The sequence below is a fragment of the Rhea americana genome, unplaced genomic scaffold (assembly GCF_003343005.1).
Source record: "Rhea americana isolate MKP2758 unplaced genomic scaffold, rheAme1 scaffold_14, whole genome shotgun sequence".
Lineage (NCBI taxonomy): Eukaryota > Metazoa > Chordata > Aves > Rheiformes > Rheidae > Rhea > Rhea americana.
Genome location: NW_028185483.1, coordinates 8,569,741 through 8,591,329, shown reverse-complemented (window position 1 = coordinate 8,591,329; position 21,589 = coordinate 8,569,741). Strand labels below are relative to the sequence as shown.

General features: G+C 46.8%; 1 protein-coding gene across 1 annotated transcript in view; it reads left to right on the top strand.

The window, feature by feature from the left end:
• Positions 1–761: 761 nt before the first annotated feature.
• DLG1 (discs large MAGUK scaffold protein 1) overlaps positions 762–21,589 on the top strand; it is a 185,211-nt gene continuing 164,383 nt past the window's right edge. The window contains exons 1-3 of the mRNA XM_085298703.1: positions 762–785; positions 1,083–1,316; positions 21,273–21,447. Coding sequence (XP_085154829.1) covers positions 762–785; positions 1,083–1,316; positions 21,273–21,447 — 433 coding nt within the window. The remainder of the gene's footprint in view (positions 786–1,082; positions 1,317–21,272; positions 21,448–21,589) is intronic.

Here is a 21,589-nt window from a genome sequence, read left to right as displayed (position 1 = left end):
CAARATACCATGCCACTAGCAGGCAGCAGCAGATTTAAATGAGCTCTGCAGACCTGGTGAGACAAGAAGATGGTTATCTGGGATACAGCTGGGGCGCGAGGAGTGGACCATCTATGTGACCACATCAGTCAGGCAGTGAAGAGAAGCAAATGGCAAATACCCACCACAAGCCACGTTTGGGGAGCTGCGCGGGGAGGACTTGGTGGGCCRAGGCCCTGCGGTTCGGTTTCTAAAGCAGATGCAGAGATGTCTGTTGCCCACTGCACAGAGAAGGCTGTGAATTTTCTAGCTACATGATCAGCCTTGCTCTAAAGGTTCAGTGACAGATATTTCACTGCGTCCCTTGGGAATGGGTTCTTTGCTTTAGAGTTTCAATTAAAATTGTGCTTCTTTATTTCTTCCAACTGTACTGACTTCCCTGGAGCTGTGCCATTATCTAGCAGAGCAGGACACATCTGATGCTGACCGTAAGCATTACGGTGTGTGTTCCCTGAGGAAAACCAGAGGGCCCGGGCGCTTTTCATATTTCCACCACTGTTACTGGCACACTGGGAGTCAATAACCAACGTGCAGCCGTTCCCATCTCATGCTCCTAGCCTCGTACGTTTGSGTCCTATCACCTCCCACCCTTGGAAAACAAGTTATTAAATTGTTCAGTGTTGAAAGACACCGAAAATGTCATTAATGGTAGGTTAGAGATATAAGAGGCAGAACGACTGGGTGGTTTTGTGCAACCCCGCAGGGCTGTCTTCATCGTGGAGATGGGAGAGCAAACGAACACCCAGGTAAGTAGGGCCCACGCACCTCGGTTGGCAGTGCCTGGCTGATATCCAGCCACATCAGTTAAAGGCTCTCCTGGAGGCGGAAAGGAGAGCGGTGCGAAGTAATCTGCGGAGACGGAACAATGCAGTTAACCTACGAGCGAGGAAAGGGCCCTTGCCAAGAGATTKTTATCTTCTATGAATGAGCTGGATAGCAAAGTGCTCCCGACTTCTATGAAAGGCAGGAAACTCCAGCTACTATTTTATGAGCCAGGAGACTTGACCACTGTGAAASACGGTCTGTGCCATTAACTTGGCTAGACGGCCCCGGTGCGGCAGGCGCTGCGAGAAGTGCTCTCGGCTCCCTCCTCGCAGCCGCTGCTCCCAGCGTGCCCGCGGTCCCCGAAGACCTCGTGCGAGGAGCGCCTCTACCTTGYCTGCGCAGCGCCTCGGCAGGGCTGGAAGCCAAACCACACCGAGCACGGGCGGGAAGGAACGGGCGCCCGTGCRCAAGAGGAGCGGCATCTTGGAGCTCGGAGGGCTTGGGTGGCGCGGGTACCTCCGCAGCCGCCCCCTGCCCCGTCTCCCGTTCTGCACAAACTCACTGTTTCAGTCTTGATGAGCTTGGTTTCCTGCGCCCGCTGCCGTGCAGAGTGGCAGAGCCGCCACCCGGCCCGCCTGCACCCTTTGGCCTCCCAATGCTGCTCAAGCACTCGTCTGGTGGCAGAAAAAGCTGCTTTCTCTCCTGTGCATATTTTCTAGTCTGTTTTAGAGAGCAACAGTGTCCCCATAGTTTTTGTTCATTTTTTCTCTCCAGGCTAAGCCGTGTAATCCTTCCTAAAGCAGGCAGTCTATTTTGCTGGCGGTGCCCTCCGCTGTGCCTGTTTGGATGAATCCAGCTCTCATGAACGTAGGTGACAAGCAGGTTTCTTCTGTGCCTGGCTTCTATCTGAAACCATTARATGTAATGGCAGGTATTTAAGGACCTGTTAATAATTCCTCTGCAGTCTCATCCTTTCTCTCTCAACCCTGTTTTCCCTTGCCTCCCCTGTAGCCCGTTCCTCCCTACTTTGCAATGTGTCTCAGCAGAAGAGTCTTTGGTCTCCCTTTGATGCCACTTCAGCTGCTTTTGAGAGGAGCTCTGAGGGGCTTCCTTTGACTTTCAAAGGAAGAAAGAACAAAGTCTGATTAAAATCTCTTTGTAAAATCCATATTTAATGTTACTGTAGTTTTTCATCATCTACTCTTTAAAAGGTTGTTTTAAAAGTTGCAGTTTACTGTAGCTGGACTACTGGACCTTGAGTTTTCTCAGATTTTACTTTGCTTTTCCCTAGTCGTATGGTATTGTTCCAGACTTGAGTGACTTGCTTAAGTATTGCCCTTTCTGCAGCTTAGGTGTCAGTCCACTTCTGCTGAGTGGAACTATGATTTTTCCTGTCTCTGCGCTGAAAAAGGTGTCCTGTTTAGATATTTTTGTTCGTATAATTCATCTTGCCTTTACCTCTTTTCCAACATCAATATTTTCTTATTGAAGCCTTAAGGCAAAGAGTTCTCTTAGCTTGGGGGCCATCCTGAGATCATTTTCTCTGCAGAAGAGCCTCACTTTTGTTTTCTTTGATCTGCTCTTTCTCATAGAGCTGACGAAACTTTTTCCATTTGTTTAATATCACTGTGAGGTATAGTTTGGGCTGAGAATTGCCAGAAGTAGTGGCCAAATGCTTTTTGCCTTATCACATGGTGATATCTTTGCTTTTATCCTCCACTCCATTGAAACTGGAGTCTCTGCACGCTCCAAAAGGTCTTCTAACGCGGTGCAGTGGGGACGTGGGCTTCCAGATCTGCTCTCAGTTTTTTTCTTTTCACATCAAACGCAAGTCCTAGGACAGTTTAGGAGGTTTACTTGAAAGCTTGCTTCTACCTTTTAGTCTTTGAGCTCCTCTGCCTAGCTGACTGGTGGTGGTATAGTTAATCAATTTGCCTTTTGGAATTGGGAATTTGGAATCAGATGCATTTTTTAAAATTTATTTAATTTAGACTAAACTTATGTGTGCTCAAATGATAATAATTTATTTTCTGTAAGAGGTCCCCATCATGTCTTACATCCTTACCAAAATCAAATCTGAAGGCACTTTCCTTCATATTCTTTCAGCAATTTCTTCATTAAAAGAAAAAATACATATCTTGCACCTGAGAACTTCAAAGCCTACCAGGAAAGTGTCTTTTGTTGTGTAATGTCTGGAATACTAAACTTTCTTGCAACTGCTCAGTTCCCAACAGCACTTCTCCTGGTGTGCTATTACAGATCTCTGTCCATGCTCAATGCTGCTTCAAGAGTCTAACGCAGGCTATTAGTATTATCTCAGTAGACAATATCGCAAAGCAGTTTTGTCCAAATGAGTTCAGCTCAGTCCTAGTTCACTTCTTCGGACAGATGTACAATCTTTTAGGCAGCTCTGCGTGTGTAGATACCTGCAGAGCAGCCTCATCTTTCCATGGAGCTGTGCTTCTTATGCCCTCCAGCCTCCTTTCACAAGCTCTGCTGCTGACTCTCTCTCTCTCTCTCTCTCTCTCTCTCTCTATATATATATATATATATGTATATGTACGTATATATAGAGAGAGATGGCTTTCACTACATGGCCCTTTTGAGAGCTGGGCGCATCTTGCAGCACTGCAATTTCCTGCCTCTGCAATTCTTTGCATTTCCTACCTGCTGTCTTCGTCACTGTCCTAGACTTTGTCCCTACTTCTCAAGGCAAATAAATCCCAGCTCTCTCCTGTTCACTGCCCTTGGTTGATGGCTGCTTGACACCTTCAGTCTTGCTTCTTTCTGTCGGCACTGTCCTTTCATCTAAGGCTCAGCAGTTCATGGTTCACAGGCTGAGACTGAAGCTTAAAAAGGAAAAGGCTTATTCACGCRGATCAGGTGATGGGGGTGCTCCTGCAAAGCCTGGCCTAGGGAACAAAGTATTTTGGGGGYTTGCCAGGTTGCTCCTGAGGATGAGCCACTTGCTGCGCAACCCCCCTTGGCAGAGGGGATTCAAAGCTCCCCACACAGCCGGGGGTGCACGTGGCTGTGGGGGCAGAGCACAGTGTATATGGTGGAGAGTCTCTTGGAGGAACTGGCAAGGAGATCCAGGGTTATTCTTAGCTTCCTATCTATTAACTTTAGCCCACAAGCTTCCACTGTACTCTCAAACTCGGAGAGCCTAAACCTTCCCTTGTTGCACTTTACAGATATTCATGCTCTGGTTAATTATATAATTGAGATGCTTTCAGCGATTTAAAAGACTTCTGATTAAGCTGTTGGCATAATGGGGGAATACTGAAAGCCAGAGCCAGGGGGAATCAAGAATTCAACAGAAGCCTTTGAACCAGCCTTTGATTTACATGTGAATAACGCTGRTCTGCGGAGGGAATTGTGTCCAGCCGGTCGCTGCCTCTAGCTGCTCTCTCGTTGGGAACGTGGCACCRGTTTGTACTGGGATTATATTTCCTACTGTGCTTTCGTGATCATGTTTTTCAACTTAGTTACACAGAATCTAATCCAGGCRTGAACACCCCTGATCTCAGGAGCATCTGAACCCCACGGTCGGCAGCGACCGTGCCGCGTAACGCCCAGGACTACGCGGCTGCGCCTGCCGTGGGGCTTACCCCACGCTGACGCAGAAGCGGGTGCCGAGCACCTGCAGCAAGGAGGACGCCGAGGCGCCCCGGCGGCTGTGACGGTGGCGGGACCGTCCTGCAGCGAGGCGGGGACGCGGCAGCACCCCTGCTCGGGGCGCCTGGTGCTCCCGGCCTGGTTGGCGGGTCTGTTCCCCCAGAGGCGCCGGAGAGGAGGGATTCTGCCGGTTTTTACGTTGCGTAGAGGAGGCACTCGGGCGTAACGTATAGCCTATAAACTGCTTAGGAGACTCTAAGCTTTACTTACTGCTCCTTCTGGGGTAACCGGCGTCATGTGCTTAGTCTGACTAATGCTGTTTAAAACGCAGTAGATTAAAGGTGAATGTGTTTTGGATTTAGCCATGAAGTGACAGCTCGTCTCCTTGCTATTGGCACGCAGCTAGTCAGGGAAGGTTTTACACTTCCTCTTCCTAAAGCTGTGACTCATCCTTGAACGCAATAACTGCAGTTCAGTGACAGCATCTGCACCCTCTTCATGCGCATCTCAAGCTCTCAAAACGCACCTATATGGTAGAGCCCTGTGGCCTAACTTCATGCTACTTGGTGATGTGTTATCAAGTCAACAGTTGCTAATATTTATTTATAGATGTTTTTATTTTAAAGGCCTGGGTGCTTTCTTTTCTGTTGTTTTAGGTTTTTTTTTAACCATGACCTAGGAGGTGCAGTGAGTTCCCTGTCGTCACTGTTTCATGACCTGTGAAAGCGGGAAGAAGCCAAAGGTGTTTTGAGGAGTGTTTTTTTTTTAAAAAAAAAAACAAGACATAAATACTCCCATCTGTCCTTGTAGATGGACGGTCCATCCCAGAAGGTGGCTCTGCAGCCATATGCTTCAGCTTCTATTTTGGAGACGTTTTAGCACGGCTGTAGCTATAAGATTTAAGCTGTATTTCAATTCCCGAATGGCCTGAGCACTGCTGGGGTGCTGCGGGGGGCCGGGCACAGTGCTTGAGACTCACTGTGTCACTCGCCAGCGCCTGCAGACCGCGTTGGGAAACTGCAGATTCCCTTGGCTATTTCCTTTCTGATCTCTCTCCCTCTCTCTCTCTCTCTCTCTCTCTCTCTCTTTTACCCTCTGCTGCTTCAAAACTTTTTCATTCGCCTGAAAAAATTTTGGTGCTGATAGCTTTGAACTAAACTAGGTTTTGATCTGGCATTTCTTGCTGTGGTTGTGGGAAGAGAAATGGGGAGGTAATAACAGGCCTCATTTCYACGGCTGAGCGCTCTGCGCCGGCACCACGCTGTGGGACGTCTCATCCCTGTCTCGCCGGAGCTAGTCAAACTAACCCCATGTTCATAATTCATATTTAATCTGCTGTCCAGATCTAGCACTTTGGAGCTGTTTCGGTCTRTGTGCCTCCTTCTCTTGTGTCTTTGGGGCTCTTGGGTGTGCTTTGACGCTTCTTCCGTGTAGCTCAGACTTCCAAGCTCCAGCTTACATGAAACCCCCTGTAGCCAGCTAATGTCCCTGCCATCCGCCAGGGACAGCCGCAGAGGAGTCCGCGGCTCGGTACAGCTCCTCCCGCTCCATCCCTTTGCGGAGGAGGAATATAAGCTGAGCGAGACAGCAGGCATGCTGAAGAGCTGCAACACGATGGCATTTGAATAAAAGAAAATAATGTAAAACACAGATTTATTACAATCCCCACTCTTAAATATTTGTTATAAAAAAGCAATTATGTGCTGCTGCGCTAGAATAAAAAATTAAACCAAGCCTCATACACAGAAGCAGTTTTCCTTCTCAAAGCAATAGGAAATGTTTTTATTCAAGGGATGGTGTGGGACGGTCGGGTAAAGCTCACCTGAGGCAGACATCAGGTTACCAGCTGTGGACAACTTGCATCACCTGCCTCCTCCTTGTGTTAGCAATCAGGTAGCTAATACCTGCCCCTCGGCTGCTCTTGGCCCTGCTCAGACCTACATGCTATTTGTTTGCTAAACAGCCTCGTACCATGCTGTTAAATAGTGCGAGAATTGCATGCTCGAGGAGCTGGATGCAAAGGCGTCTTGCTCTTAAATAACCGCTGTTGTTCCCTGTTGCAAATTAATAAGATTGAGCTGGGTTTGTAATCAGCAGCAATTAGCTTGCCACAGAGGATGCAAAAGAGACTGTCAGCCCTCATCATAGTCCCTTCTGGTCCCTTTTGCTGAGAGGGCAGCAGAAAGCAGTGGCTGCCGATGCCTGCCCGCCCCCCGTGCCCTCCGTCGGGGTGAGCTGCCTTGGCCGTCCCCAGAGCTGGCCGAGGCGCAGGCGAGCCGCTGCTCCCTGCGGGCCTCGGGCCAGGGGGGTCCAGGCACGTGCGTTGCCTTTCCTCCCTGGCCAGACTCTCCTCTCCCATTCCTGCGCGATGGAAGGAGCGTCTAGAAATGCCCCGTGAAGCTGAGTCTCCATCCAGCACCTGCTCTCCTGGAAAACAACTCTGCTGCCCAGCAGGGAAGTCGCTTAGACTTGATAAATTTGCTTGAGTTTCCCCTTCAAAAGGCTTGACACCCCTTCTCCTGCTGGGACCGCAGCCTCCGTGGGCCTTGCTGCTGCAGTGAAGCCCCCACGCGGGATCAGGGAGGCGCCTAGTCCCGGACAACCTGCCTCCTCGGGCTGGTTGCTTGGGGACTTGGTGGTCCCCGGCTCTGATGTAGGCAGGGACCTCGCTGCCCAGCCAGCTCTCTGTGGAGATCATTGCAACAGCAGCGAGATCTAATTAGATCATGGGGTTTTTTTTTTCCACAATCAGTTATGTTAGAGCTCTTACAGAGACATCTTTATTACTTTAAATCTTAATTAATTAATTGCAGATYTGAGGGAAAGAAAACTGCACCAGACCTGCAGGGCTCGTCTACTTAGAGATGTTTCCCGGGGGGGAATCGCTCCTCGGTGAAGGCTGGCTCCTGCTAAGTCAAGGACGAGATGCGGAGGGCACCAACCACAAGCAGACTCTGGAAGGCGAGACAGGTTTTCTGTTTCCCCTTGGTTTCTCCTGGTTTTCAAGGTGCTGAGAGGGCGTAGAAGTTTAGGGAGCTGAAAGAAACTCTCTAATCCTCGTCTATGTTCTCCCTGAGCCCAAGGACCCCAGCTAGGAAAACCGCACCGGCCGTGCGGTTAAAGCAGGTAACACCGATCTGCAGGAGGCTGCCGACGAGCTGATCAGCTGCTGGACGTGGGGGCCACTGCTCAGCATCCAAACTTTTTAAGCAGCTTTTGGAAGTAAGCCTTCACCACTGATCACTGCTTTTGAACTCCTTTTGTGACTTTCTATCCTCTGCTGCCTTCCTGCCTGTTCCCATATCAGTATATGTTCTGACAGCTCAGACTAGTATTTTATTTCTGTCATTCCATCTTTTTCTCATTTATCGTTGGATCAAGATGGTCGTCTCTTTCTCTTTTCCCTCACTCAACGAGTTATAACATAAAAGTAGCCCTGACAGAAGGGTATTATCTGTCGAACTTTTGGGCAATACTATCGCCCCAGAAGTACAGCAACTCTACCACTCTTCTTGGATGTCTCCTGTAGTGACAACAATGTTTTCCTAGTTGGTGCAAGCTGCAGATCACAGGCCTTGTCCAAGGCAAATGACCTGGAAAAATTTCCTCTCTAAGCACAGATCTCAAATGGAGATTCGCATCCTACTGCACAGACTTTCTCAGGGCCTTAGAGGCTTTCGGGCAGAACAATCCAGATTTTGGTGGAAATGTTCTTTGTATGAGGGCTCCAGGTAACACCTGTGCTGTGAAGTCTTATGCCACCTCTGCAATGGATCRGTGTTTGAGAGCATGGGCAAGACCGGCCCTTCTCCAGACACCTGGCACCCATGTGATCCAAAAGCAAGGCATGCTACAAGCCAGGCATCCTTAGATACTTTTGTCTAGTAAAAGAAATGCAAATTTTTTCCTGCTTTCCTCCTCCATCAGACTTGAGACTGAAGCTGCAGCAATAATTGTACCCCATCACCGGACAGTACAGTGCAATGACACTGACTTTAAAGAGTCTCCATGTGTCCCGCACAATCTGTAGCTGCTATTTACCTCCTCCTTTTCAGTTTCTTTATGGGTTTAGAGTGGGAAGGAATTTGCTGCAAAAAATATAACTGGAGGAAAAATAATTTCTTTTCTTTCTCCTCTGTTTTTACAGGATCTCCTAAGCATGAATTTCCCTTAAAAAAAATTCTCTGGACTGCTGTGCTGTGAGTTTGCTCTGTTCAGATAAGCATCTAGTAGTGGATTTCACTCTATAGGGTCCATTCATAGTCTAAAAATCATGGACAAGCCTTACAAAACAGTTCRATAAATTCTTAATGAACCTGGGTAATGGCAAAGCCTATGGTCAAAAAGAAATTTTCCCTCAGCTTCCCCTTCTCCTGCAGGAAATGTTACTGCTGCAGGGAACAGGGCCGTGGCTGCCAAGGGACAGCGTGCAGCTCCGGCACACGGGCCACCTGCGATGAGTGTCTGCCCAGGCAGGTGCTGCTGGTGGGAGGTTGCAGCCTCCACGCCGCAGTTTCACTTTCCGGAGGGCTAAGGGCCGCGTGAGCTCTCAGGCAGCTATGCTGAACACCTGGTGGCAAAACAGCTTTTTGTCCTTCCTCCCCCTTGGCCAGCAGCAGGTCTGCACACTTCCCTGGAGTCGGGAACCGATGGTGGCCACCAGCCACTCTGGGGACTGGAGAAGTTCAGCTTAGCATTGATTGCAATACTCCAGGATGCAGTGGGACTAGGCTAAGCAGCTTCAGCTGCTCTGGCATCACATCTTGTTCTGGATCTGAGCAGGGCTGGCCACATTTAGGCATTACTGACATTCAGATGAAATTGCTTCCAGCTGCTTTCACAAACCATATCCAACATATTGCCAGGGTCCGCATGATGTCCCTTTTCTATCAGACTGTGGCCTCCCATAGAGAGTTCTTCAAAGACTAGGTTCAACAAAAACAAATTATTTGGGAATATAATTGCCTCTCACTCCCTTAAGTGTCACTGTGCTCCAAAGAGTTTCCTGTGAATGGATCCCGTGCTTTGGAAGCGCCGGGTGGCTCTGTGGTGCTGATGGGATCCAGCCCTCGTGCGGCTCGCCTCTGTCGGTAATTCTTGGACGGGTAATGCTTAAGAAGCTCGTTAGGTGGTAAAACGTCATGTTTCTCCTCCTCCCTGCCACTCGCACCAATATTCAGCTCCTGCAGGAAACCGCGAATGGCTTCCAGAAATCCGCCCACGCACCTGCACAGGCCTACACGGTGGTGAGTCACAGCCGCTGCTCGGATGCCCCCTGAGTCATCTGTAAATCTGCAAAATTTCCATGTCTATTTTCAATGCAATCTCAATGCGATAACTTCAGACAATTAGACGTAAGCATTTGCATATGTACTTTTTTTTTCCTCTTCTGTTTTTAGTTTCATGGACCAGCRTGATGGCTCCTTTTGTCTTTGAGGAAAACGGTATCAGATGGATACAGGGCACCGACTGCAGCTGTCCCAGGCTACAGCATCAAATGGAAAAGCGAGAGCCTCTGAAAGCAGGGGGCTTTCGCAGCAGGGAGTTCAATACACGAAGTCGTGAACTGGGCCGGATTTAGCTGCGGGCCCTTTCTCCTGTTCCCACTGCTCCAGCAGAGCTCTGGTGGGTTCCTGGGACAGCAGCCACCTGCACCGTGCTCCTGGGCAGCCCTGGCCCTTCCTGCCCCAGCCCAGGACCCTGGAGCGGGAGTGACCTCGGACCCCTGCCGATGGGCATGCTGGCAGTGCTCGCGCCGGCGCCTGGCAATTCTGCTTCCTCGGCACAGTCGAGGAAGCAGTGCCCCAAATGCTAGCAGTGTTGGGTGTCGGGCAGGCAAATCTCGCAACTAGGCTAAGGCGCGCTGTTCTGCTGCGGAGGGCGCTAGGTGGCTGTATTAAATAACCCCAGGCACCAGTACAGGCTGGGGGCTGACCTTCTGGAGAGCAGCTCTGCAGRGAAGGACCTGGGAGTGCTGGTGGATGACAAGTTGACCATGAGCCAGCAATGTGCCCTTGTGGCCAGGAAGGCCCATGGTCTCCTGGGGTGCATTAGGAAGACTGTTGCCAGCAGGTCAAGGGAGGTGATCCTGCCCCTCTACTYAGCCCTGGTGAGGCCTCATCTCGAGTACTGCGTACAGTTCTGGGCTCCCCAGTACAAGACAGACATGGAGCTACTGGAGAGAGTCCAGTGTAGGGCTACAAAGATGATCAGAGGGCTGGAGCATCTGCCCTATGAGGAACGGCTGTGAGAGCTGGGCCTCTTCAGCCTGGGGAAGAGAAGACTGAGGGGGGATCTGATCAATGTGTACAAGTACCTGAAGGGAGGGTGTCAAGGGGACAGGGCCAAACTCTTTTCAGCTGTCCCGTGTGACAGGACAAGAGGCAATGGGCAGAAATTGAAGCACAGGCAGTTCCGCCTGACCGTGAGGAGGAATTTCTTCCCTGTGAGAGTGACAGAGCCCTGGCACAGGTTGCCCAGAGAGGTTGTGGAGTCTCCTCCTCTGGAGATATTCAAGGCATGACTGGCTGCAACCCTGTCTAACATGCTCTAGGTGACCCTGCTGAGCAGGGAGGTTGGACTAGATGATCTCCAGAGGTCCCTTCCAACCTTACCAGTTCTGTGATTCTATGATTCTATGAAAAACACGCATTTCCCCCTGTACGCGTTCCCAAGGCTCGTGGCTGTTCTGCAGCGTGGTACAGGCAGAAAAACCTGCAGCGGCTGCTTCTTCGGAGCCCACCTGCAGGAGTGTTGAATAGCGGGGAGAAACGATGAGCGACTGTAAAGAGCTTCCTGCTGTKATTTAGCATAGTAAAATTGTCAGAAATGTTCATTAAGGCAAACAGTCTAGCCACTTTCTCCATCGTGAAATCTGTTACTTTACTCATCTGTCCAAAAACATTGCTTAGTGGAGACTGGGACATTCCTGCTGGTGTTTTAATTGTTTAAAGCATTTGGTTTTGAAGTGTCTGATCTGGAAAGCCACAAATGGGCACACAGTAACATTGCTGATTTAGAAACACCCCTCAGCTCCATGTCCCTGCTCAGATTTGTTTCACAATATTCATTCTGCTCAATATTAAAAAAAAAAGATATTTCAAAAGAATGTGCTAGTTAACCTGGATAACTTGCTGCATAGTATTTAGTCAGCCAGTATTGATAATCGGTGGTGACTGARAAGACTTAAAATCTGATGGCTGTTTTAACATGTGGAAAAGTTACTCGCAACCCATTTCTCAGCAGGTAGGTGTAATCAGAGTAGAAGGTTGTAATGTTTTTTATTATCAGTTTTATCCAAGGTAGCACAGAGCAAATGTTTGTGTCCTTCTACAGCAATACTCAGGCACTTTGATAAGAAAGATTTCCTTTGGCTGCGTGCCCAGCATCTATCCTAGGAGCTTACAGAGTTCAGGAGTGATAACAGAAGTCTTCAGAAACGTTCAAGATACCTCTATTGATGTTAAATGCATTTGAATGTTATGTTAGTGAGCTGCAACGTAAACTACATACAAGCAGAACAGAGGAGCACAGAGCAGAGCTAAAGGCTTGGGGTGCTTCACAGCACGTTGCTTTCCAGCAGGGGTGCATGGAGGTGCTCGGKGCTGCCTCCTGCATGGGGAAGCGTGCTCTCTGCATGGGGTATACCCCCCTCATACACAGCTTCTTAAAATACGGTTAATGAAACGCTAGCTAACAAGAGAAAGAATGAGAAATTGAAGTGTAAGAACAGATGAATCATGTCAGATTGAGAACAAAGTGAGACCTTGTGGAGGGATCAGTTAAAAGATCCAAGTCCACCTAATCTAGCCCCTTAGCAACTAATATTTTTCTTTCTTTTTTTTTTTTTTTTTTTTTTTTTTTTTTTTTTTTTTTTTTTTTTTTTTTGGTAGAGCTACTGATCAGCTTACACCAAAATAATTGCCACAGCAGAGTGCTGGTATCCCAGGACAGCTCCTGGGGAGTCCCTGTAGTGCCTTGCTGCCCTGGGCAGCCTCCTGCTCGGGAGCAGCCTGTGCCCAGCAGCTCCCCGGGGGCCATGCGGAGCCTGGCTCAGGCTCAGGCTGAGAGCGCAGAAATGATCTGAGCATCTCGGGGGAGCTCAGTCCTCGGCTGAGCCTCCCATTAGCGCCTACGGAAAGGTGTTGTCTGRGGGGATGAGGAAGGGGAGGGAGAAGCAGACACCCCCTGCTCCGGGCTTTCTAGCCTGAAGAGGCCACCAGGAGACGGAGCAGCGAGCCCAGAGTGCGCGCGATGAGGCTGGGCGCTGCAGGTCCCTGCCGGCGTGGCTATGCCGTTGGCACAGGCTCGCCGTTACTCTGGCTTTGCAGCTCCCACGTTCTGCCTTGTCTTCCSATCTGCCTGGACGGTTTTGCTCGAACGGCCTGTGCAGCTCTGCAGGATGGGCTGCTTAGGGACATTGCGCAGGGTAAAGAATTCCTCCCCGTGTTTGCACAAACACTGAAGAGCTTTTAGGGGACTGTAAAATGAAAGCCTGCATTTTGCTCCCAATCTATATAATTGCTGAAAACGCTGAGGTATCAGGCTAATGATTTCATCCTGGCTGTGCTGCTTGTGGAGTGATTTCCTTGGCTTCAGCAGTGACCCTTTTGTGAGGGGCTGGAGTCCAGCTGCCCAGGGCTGGCAGGCTGCTTTCCATTGTGGGCACCAGCAATAAAACGGAGTTGGCCCATGTGTGGGCTGTTAAAATCTGCAGGGTATTCAGAGGGGTTTTATATATTTTCCACATTTTTCAAAAGTACTTTCCATGCAAAGAGTTTACAGAAATAACTTGCCAAAAAAATATAAAAAGCAGCAAGTGTTTGTATTGCAYGGAAAAGTTATTTTAAACTTACTGGGGCTAGACCACATAATTTACTTACTAACACTTACAGCATAAGAAGTTGGATTTCTGAAGCACCATGAATCAGTAAGATCTGAAAGTCGGATGAATCTTTTTGGCCTCCTYGCTGGTACAGCAGTGGTCCACAGCAGCCCAGCGCGGAGAGCACAAGGCTGCACGAGCTGGGGCAGTGCGGACCTGARGCTGCAGCAGAACTGGAGGCTTCTCGACTAATTGCAGAAACGCAAATGAAGTCTATGTAAGGAAGCAAGTGAGTGAGAGTTGAGGGGGCTGCTTTATTATCATGCAGCTTTTCCTTGATGCTTGCAATTCTGTGGGTATATAAGAAAAAAAGACCTGATGGGTATCCAGCATCTAATTCCAACCACACATAGATTTTAGCATACTTTGGTTGCTGATTCTTTGAAGGTATGAGCTGTTTCTTTCTGAGATAAATATGAGCATGTGGCTCACTCTGTAAGGACTAACAACAGAATTACAATTTGTAACTACATTAGGCCAAAGCAGAAGAAAAAGAAGCCCAAAGATGCATCAGAAATTCACTGGAACTATGCCACAGATGTACCCTGCATAAATAATCTTAACAAATAATAATTAACATGGCAAGCGTGTTTCATCATATTATATTGTTAAAGAGATTGGAAATAGAGTTAGYTAATCCCATCTGAAATGTAATGCAACACCATAAATAGGGATATAGTTTTCTTTCTTTGGACTGCTGGTTTTGCTTTAAATGCCAGAATATCTTCAGAGTCTAAATTAACTGTTAGCAATGAAACTGGATGCTCCCTCTAGCATGTGATAGAATTATAATCAAATGAGATTTTAATTAATAATAGAGCAAATCCTTAGTGAGCTTCTGAAATATGAGGCATGCTCTATATTTGCATTAGGCCAGGAGACCTGTGAGTATACTGAGCTATCTCTGTGAGGGAAGTAAATAGAAGCCCTTTAAGCCAGATCTATGACTGCATACTGAGCTCTGACTGTATCCAGCCTTAGAGCACAGGGCTGGAACCTCATCGCAAGCCTTGAGCACAAACAAATTCAGTGCAGCTTTCCAGAGAGTGATACCACTCCCCTCACTAGCTGACTTTTATCCCTTTCTTGTTGTGATTAACTRTAAGAGAAGTCCTCATGGAGTTTCCAGTCTGTCCCACTATCCAGTTTACCAYAGAGGGCTGTACCTGTTATGTTGCTATGCTAGAGCCGCCCTCAGCTGTCAGAGTAATGCTTAGGGCGCCTGGCATTCAGCTGCTAGTTACCCTGAAGCTGCTGCACCTTCCAGCAATGTCCAGCTCAGTTACCGGAGGGCCCCAGCAACGTCAAGAATGAAGGCTCAGGAGTGACAGGGCAGAGAGGGTAAATTAAGCGGAATAAAACAAAAAAATGCCAAACCTACATTTTTCTACCCTGCTTCCCCTCAATCTATCCTAAGTTCAATGCAGATGCAGCCTGGATTTGGTTGTAAAGTTTACTTTCCTTTTTAAGTATGTGGTGCAGTCTGTGAGTATCTGATGGGATCATCCCAAGATGATGGGAAATGGGATTGAAAGGACACTTAGGGGCCAGAGTTTTACTCTCTCAGACTACTGTGATACATGACCTTATCAAGTCCCACAATAAAACTAGTTCAGTGACTCATCCACATTGGTCTAGTTAGGAAACAGCTCCAGACCTCACTACTCTAGTCCCCAAAAGCCTTCTGCTTTCCAGTGTAACCTTGCTCTTTATCCTCCGTAGCCATGCTGACTTGAGGGTATCTCAGGTGTCCCACTCCTTCTGTCATCCCAGGGGGCTTTCTCTGCCCTCTTCTACTAAGAATTCATTGTCCTTGGATGCGGGTAGCCAAGATTTATTATTTATTATTTATTTTATTATTTATTTATTATTTTATTTTTTAGAATTTTATTCCAGGTAAGGTCTCACTGGTGTTTTCCATGGGGCCATCAGAATAAGCCTATCTGCTGAAAATACTTCTCCTGAAGTATCAATCATCTTCATCACTCATGGTCACATCTCATTAACAGCTCACAGTCATCCTCTCTGTTRAATACCCATATTTCTTGCTTCTCAMTTCYACCTGGTATGACTTTGATYTCTGCACCATTCAACTCTGAGGCATTTCTTTTGCCGTAGTTCTTCACATCATCTGATTCTTTTTCCGTTAGCCTGCCTCCTCAGAGCTAGAGTGTAAAATATTTACTAATGAAAGAAATGGGAAAATTACTGTATTCATGTACCATATAGTCCCAATCCACATGRTCTTTCTCCAACAAAAAAGAAGTAATTATTCTGTGAGCCTGAAAGGTCGGTGTTTGCACAGGAAGAAATAATTTTGGATTTTAGACAAGCTGCCTATCGTCTCAGGAATGACCAGAAGAGGTCAACACACCCACGTGCGCCCCCAGTGTTTGGAAATACTCAATGTTTTGTGAGAAGCAGAATGTCCTCATGTCTTGCAAGAAAGTTTTGCTTATTACAAGAATGATTCTCAGCTGTTAAAAAATGGTACTTTCTGACAAGTACGACTTTGTTAGGCATTTCTGTAAGAACCGATCACGGCCAAACTCCTTTTCTAGGTTTTCATTCATCTAATCCTGCATGTGTCTATAGCCCCAAAATACAAAGAGCATTTGTTCCGTCAGGTGCATGTGACAGACAATGGAGGTCCGTTGTGCAGGAGGCACAACGCTGGGCACAGTCCCCTGCTCTCTACTACAAACCCCTCATTGTGCGTGTCCAACARACAAGCGGATCCGGCTGTGATACGGCGTCATTGTGCTGCGCGCGGCCGAGCCGCGTGGGGAAGGCACACCGCTTTCTGTCCTCCCACGGCGGGCAGGCTCGCACGGACGCTGACCCGACGCCGGGACGCTGCAAGGACTCTTGCTGAGGAGGCAGCTCCTCCACGGGGTGACTGCCTGAAAACGAGCACAGAGCAAACGCAGCCAGGACAGCCCCGCTTCAAGGGGTGCAGCAGACTGTGTCACAGAAATAAGGAAAAAGCACTAGACCTCACACAGAAGTGGCTTAGGTGCTTTCTGGGAGAAGGTGCTATTTATTACTGTCTGCATCTGACTGCTAAAGTGAGGTTTAACTGGCATTTTCTTGTGTTTTATCTAAATTAGATGACCTTGCTGGGTTTTGGGGGGGGATTTTGTTATATGTTTATATGATATGAAGGGCCAAATTTATTTCGAATAGAGCTTGTTTTAAATGGGTAGCACCTGATSGTACAAAAGTTCCAAAACTAAATCTCTAAACACATCTGAAAATATTTATTTGATCAAAATATGTATCTGGCCAAAGCAACTGCTGCACTCCTCCCAGGAAAGCACTGCTGAAGAACACTTTATTTCTTAGGTCAGTTTTTCACACAGGCAAGTTCATTCCATACAATATACCATACCGCTTAATTTGACTCAGAAAGTTAAAATAGGTAGGTTATATAATGATGTTTATCTTTACATCAGGAAGTCAACTACGAAGCTGTTAAGCTGATATTATATAACACAGTCCTGATTATAGAAAGAGTGGAGGAAGATGATCTAGGTTGATGCATGTCATATTAGCAGTAATTGTTACAAGTTAAATTAATATTGTGTTTCATATGCTTTTGGTTTTGATGTTTTACAGCCTTCCTGAAGGCATTTGAGCTTTAGTGGTTAAAAACTGAACTTTACTTGTCTATAGAAATTCCAGTTACATTATTTATTAGGTAAATATAAACATGTGTAAATAAAATATTTTTAAGAAGGAACTAGAAATCACATATTCCACATTCCTTGAAATTCTCTAGTTCTTGAGGTTTCTGGAATAATAAAACCCATTCTTTTGAAGGATTGTGAACTGTTCCAAACTGAAGATATATTTTAATACAAAGGCAAAAGAAAGACCAGATGATTAGCTTATACACTTGCAGTTAAACCCCTATTTGAACAAGAGCTCAAATAACATCAGAGCACACAAACTGCACAACTTGAGAGAACTTCAGATAGACAGAAAAAAAAAAACAAACCAGTTCTCTCTTACTGTCCCTGTAAACAGGAACATGTTCAAATACTGGTCACACTCAGCTGGAAGAATAAAGGAATCACTAGATCCTTGTATTCAGATCCAGTTCCAACTAATCTGAGAGAAAGTTCAGTTAYGAGGACAAACAATGGATCACAAACATTTCAACTCACAATGGAGTTCACAAATTAAAAATACAAAGCTTGTGTTACTGGGGAAACTCTCTTCTCTGTATAAGAAAGGTTAAAATCAAAGAATCAGAGATGCRTAAGATGATCCCGTAAGAATCCTACTGAGTAGGATTAATAGGCTAAATTGTGATTTTAATAAACCTTTGATTTTAACAACTGGAATAATTTAGGTCATTTAAGGGCACTGAGAACACAGTGTATTGACTTCTGTGTGTGATAAACAGCAACTCTTTTCACCTACAACTACAAAGATGATAGAAAGGAGTGAGCTGGTATTWTGAGTGATCACTAGTTCTATATGGCAGGCTCACGACTCATTGGGTTGTAAGACACGGTCATCACACAACATAATGAAAAGAGTACTTTAATCTTCAGTAGCCTCATGAAAATTAGCTACACCTGGTAGTTTCTGCAAGAAAAAGACATGCTACCATGTTGTGCTGTCATTTAAGCAGAACTTTTTCATAAGTTGCCTGCATCTCTTTTAACCCRCAAAATTACCACTGATAAAGAAAAGACACTCTCCCTGTGCCCAGCTCCTGGAAGGTAAGACTGTGGCACACAGTCCAATCTTATCAGATATCAGAGAATCCAGATGAGGTGAGGCATAATGAACAAGCCAACTTCTGTCAGGCTTCATTCCTTGTTAGCCAGAGGAAATTAGGCTTCATTAGTTTCATTGCTCCTCCAGTTAGCTGTGAAACATTGCATTGAGCTGCAAGGGAAGTGAAGTGAAAGCTTTCTGCAGCTGTCAGAGATCCTTTTATGAGTAACAATTCCCAGTTCTGTATGAAAAAGTGAAATCATCTGTGCTGTATGCTTATATGGTGACTGCTTTTAGACTCTAAGCATTAAGCAGATGACAAACACAAGAAATATAGAGGACCAATTTTCTTGTTCTCAAGTATTTTTACTAGTACCTCCAATATCAAAAAGTCCAAATTTTTACTCACTACTCTTCAATAGACAGCAGTTTTTTTGCTGAAGTTATTGATTCTAGCAATATGCCGACTTATATACCCATGTCCAACTTGAAATGAGTAACTGTACTACTATTTACTGAGTTAGCCTTCTACAGTAAGGCCCAGCCTCCCTAAATGGATAGTCAGAGCTCATGTTACTATTGTGTTTTCTGGGCCATTCCGATTATTGCAAACTTTTGCAATGTGGTGATGTCTCTTGTCCATTTGTCTTATTTTGCAGGTGGCCGTCACTGCATTGATTACTACAGTGTGTGTGGACCTAGCTGTTGTTTCTCGAAGTCTGCTGCTATGAACTTGTTGTAGCTATCCACTTACTGCATGTGGTTCCAGCCGTAAGATAGATTTTCTTATATTCCCATCCTTTGTGGTCTCCATGGCCATCAATATACTCCAGTGGGACTCAAGGCTCACATAAAAATTGCAGTGAAGTCCCCAGCTCCCTCTCATGTTGCCCTGCCTGTGCTCAAAGTGTAATGGCTGCAAGGTGTGAGAAGTCGGAAAGGGTCCTCTGTCCCCAAACAGCGAGGTGCTAGCTGTGCAGGTGACACTTCCAGAGCACGAAGAGCTGTTTCCAAAGCTGCTTCTGGCAGTGGATCTGCCTGAGGAGCTAGTGCACAGGCAGGTACAAATCCCCAGCTGGAGTCACTGCTGTGATCGTTCTCAGAACAAGGCAGCTCTCAACAAGCRCTGACAGTTTCTCAAAACGAGAAAACATTGTTCCTGTTTAATTATGGATTTGTAAGCAGGCCTCACTAGCCTCCTGCACACAGCCTGCTTTTCCCCACATGCATGGATAGTGTGGCCTAGGATTGGTTATGGACGTTTCTGCACATCTGGACAACACACCTGTGTTGTGCCTGCCTCTTGGTTGTCCAAAGCTGCATGCTTTCATATACTATATGCCCCGAGCACAATCTCCTTGAACGAGTGGAGCAATACATGCTTCGTAGCAAGACTCCTGCCCTTGCCAAAGCTTCAGTCCCAGACAGAGGGTCCCACGCAGGSTTCTGGCAGCAGCTGCAAAAGAAGGGTTTTTAACGGTGAGAGCGTTGTGGAGGAGAGGGGCCGTCTGTCAGATCTCTGGCTGCTAATGGGGCAAGAAGGCTAGAGYGGAGGCAGACTGCTTCTTGGCTCAATTCTGCTGGAGTTCTTATCCCAAGGGTCATGCTGGACTCGAGCCAAGATATGCTGAGCTTAGCATAATGCTGACTTGTATGCTGACCACATCAGTCACAAATTAACTATGAGCTTTTATGTATGCTGCCTGTAATTGTTTAATCTAAATGATATTGCATAAACTGTGCTATATATGATGCTCTGATTTAGACYCAGTTTTCTACCTTCTCCAAGAGAACTACCTAATTTCCTGAAAACTGGAGCCTGAAAAATAAGGCGTGTAAAAGAGGGCAGTTTTATAAAACAAACTCTTCCTGCAGTGTGCAAATATAAATGTAGTTGTTCATTCATGAAATATTTTCTGTATGTGCTGGATTCTCAAAACCACTTTATATACTGAAATTTAGTAATGTGCAATCTGGTTCCACCACTTTCAGTCATCAAATAAACTCTGAGAACTGAAACAGAAGTACTGGGAATGAACACYGCTCTCTGAGGTGCAATAAGCTCACCTAATTGCTTCCTGGTTTGCTGATCCATCATCCTGACCCGCTCTTTGATTTTTTTTTTCCTGGAGCATTAGTAACAAGTGATAAACACTGTCTCAGGCTGTTATAYGGGACTATTTCCCCATTCCCAGCACAAAGAGCATATATACTGGGATTATCTTCTATTTAAAATAAAAAGCCTTGGAAACATCAAATTATATTTCTTATGGTAGTTTTTCTTATGGTGCTTCCTTTGATTACAAATTTTTTCTTTTTTTTCCCTTTGTAATAATACATTTTTGCTACTCAGCAAACCATCCTAACTGCTGCAGATGTCTCCTTTCTGCTAGCTAAATTTAGGCTGTTCTTCCTCTCCCTCTGTATACATTACCCTGACATCAAGAGGACTACAGCCCTTTAAAGTACATTTATTGCTGCTATAAACAGTGAAAACTGATGAGGCCAAACAATGGAGGCTTCTGCCCGTGCTCCTTTTTGGCGCTTCTTCCTTTAAAAATACATATGAACTGATACCACTTAGTGTCAAAACTCTGAAAGTATAAAAATACGACAAGAAAGGAAGAAAATGGCAAATGTATGTCAGTATACATTAAATGTGTATTATAATGTGTTTTCTTCAATAAGGCATGTGAACAATTTCACAGTACATAGCTGCTGGGGTAGGAGAAACTCCGAGTGCAGAATCAACTACGAAGCACATGAGTATTGGAGAGAGTGTGCGAGAGAGAGAGGCCTCTAGATTTGGGTTAGGTTTGTTGCAGTTTAAGTTTTCCCTATTTTAAGATTAGGGCCACAGCCAAATCTAGCCCTGATTTTGAGATCTATCACTTCAAATCTGCATGAGTTTTTCAGGAGGAGCTTTTTAGCCACCTGGATTAAGCTCTTGCACATTTTCAGCTATGTCTTAATCAAAGAAAGTGTAAACGGAGATGCAAGCCTGGATCAAAAATCACATCAGCAGGATTTGCTTTGAACTTTAAAGTCTTGTCTCTCTCTCTCTCTCTCTCTCTCACACACACACACACACATAGAGTTTGAAGTTTTTCAGATCTGAGGTTCTGGTTGAGCTTCCATCTGCATCAGAAGTAAGCAGCCGCCAATACAGGCGCTTAAATTACCTATAATTCCTCCATATACCAACTACGCATTTGCCCCACTAACGGGCACACAGGTACTGCTGCGGCGATGCTGTACGYGGCGCACGTTTCCGACCACGTCGCGCACCGCTGTGTCTCGTCTCCTCGCTTCTCCCTCACCGCAGCACGGCTTTCCACCAGCCTCCTGCCGGCTGAGCCCTCCCCTCCTTCCCGGCGGCGCCTCGCACGGCAGCAACAACTCCGCAACAGGTAGGTGCCGGCGCGCGGCCGGGCCGGGCCCGCCACGAGCCGCCACCCTGACACGGCGCTAACGGCCGCGCTAACGGCCGCGCTAACGGCCGCGCGGGCGGCTGGGGGGCGCCCCCGGGCGGGGCGGGGCGGGGCGGGGCCG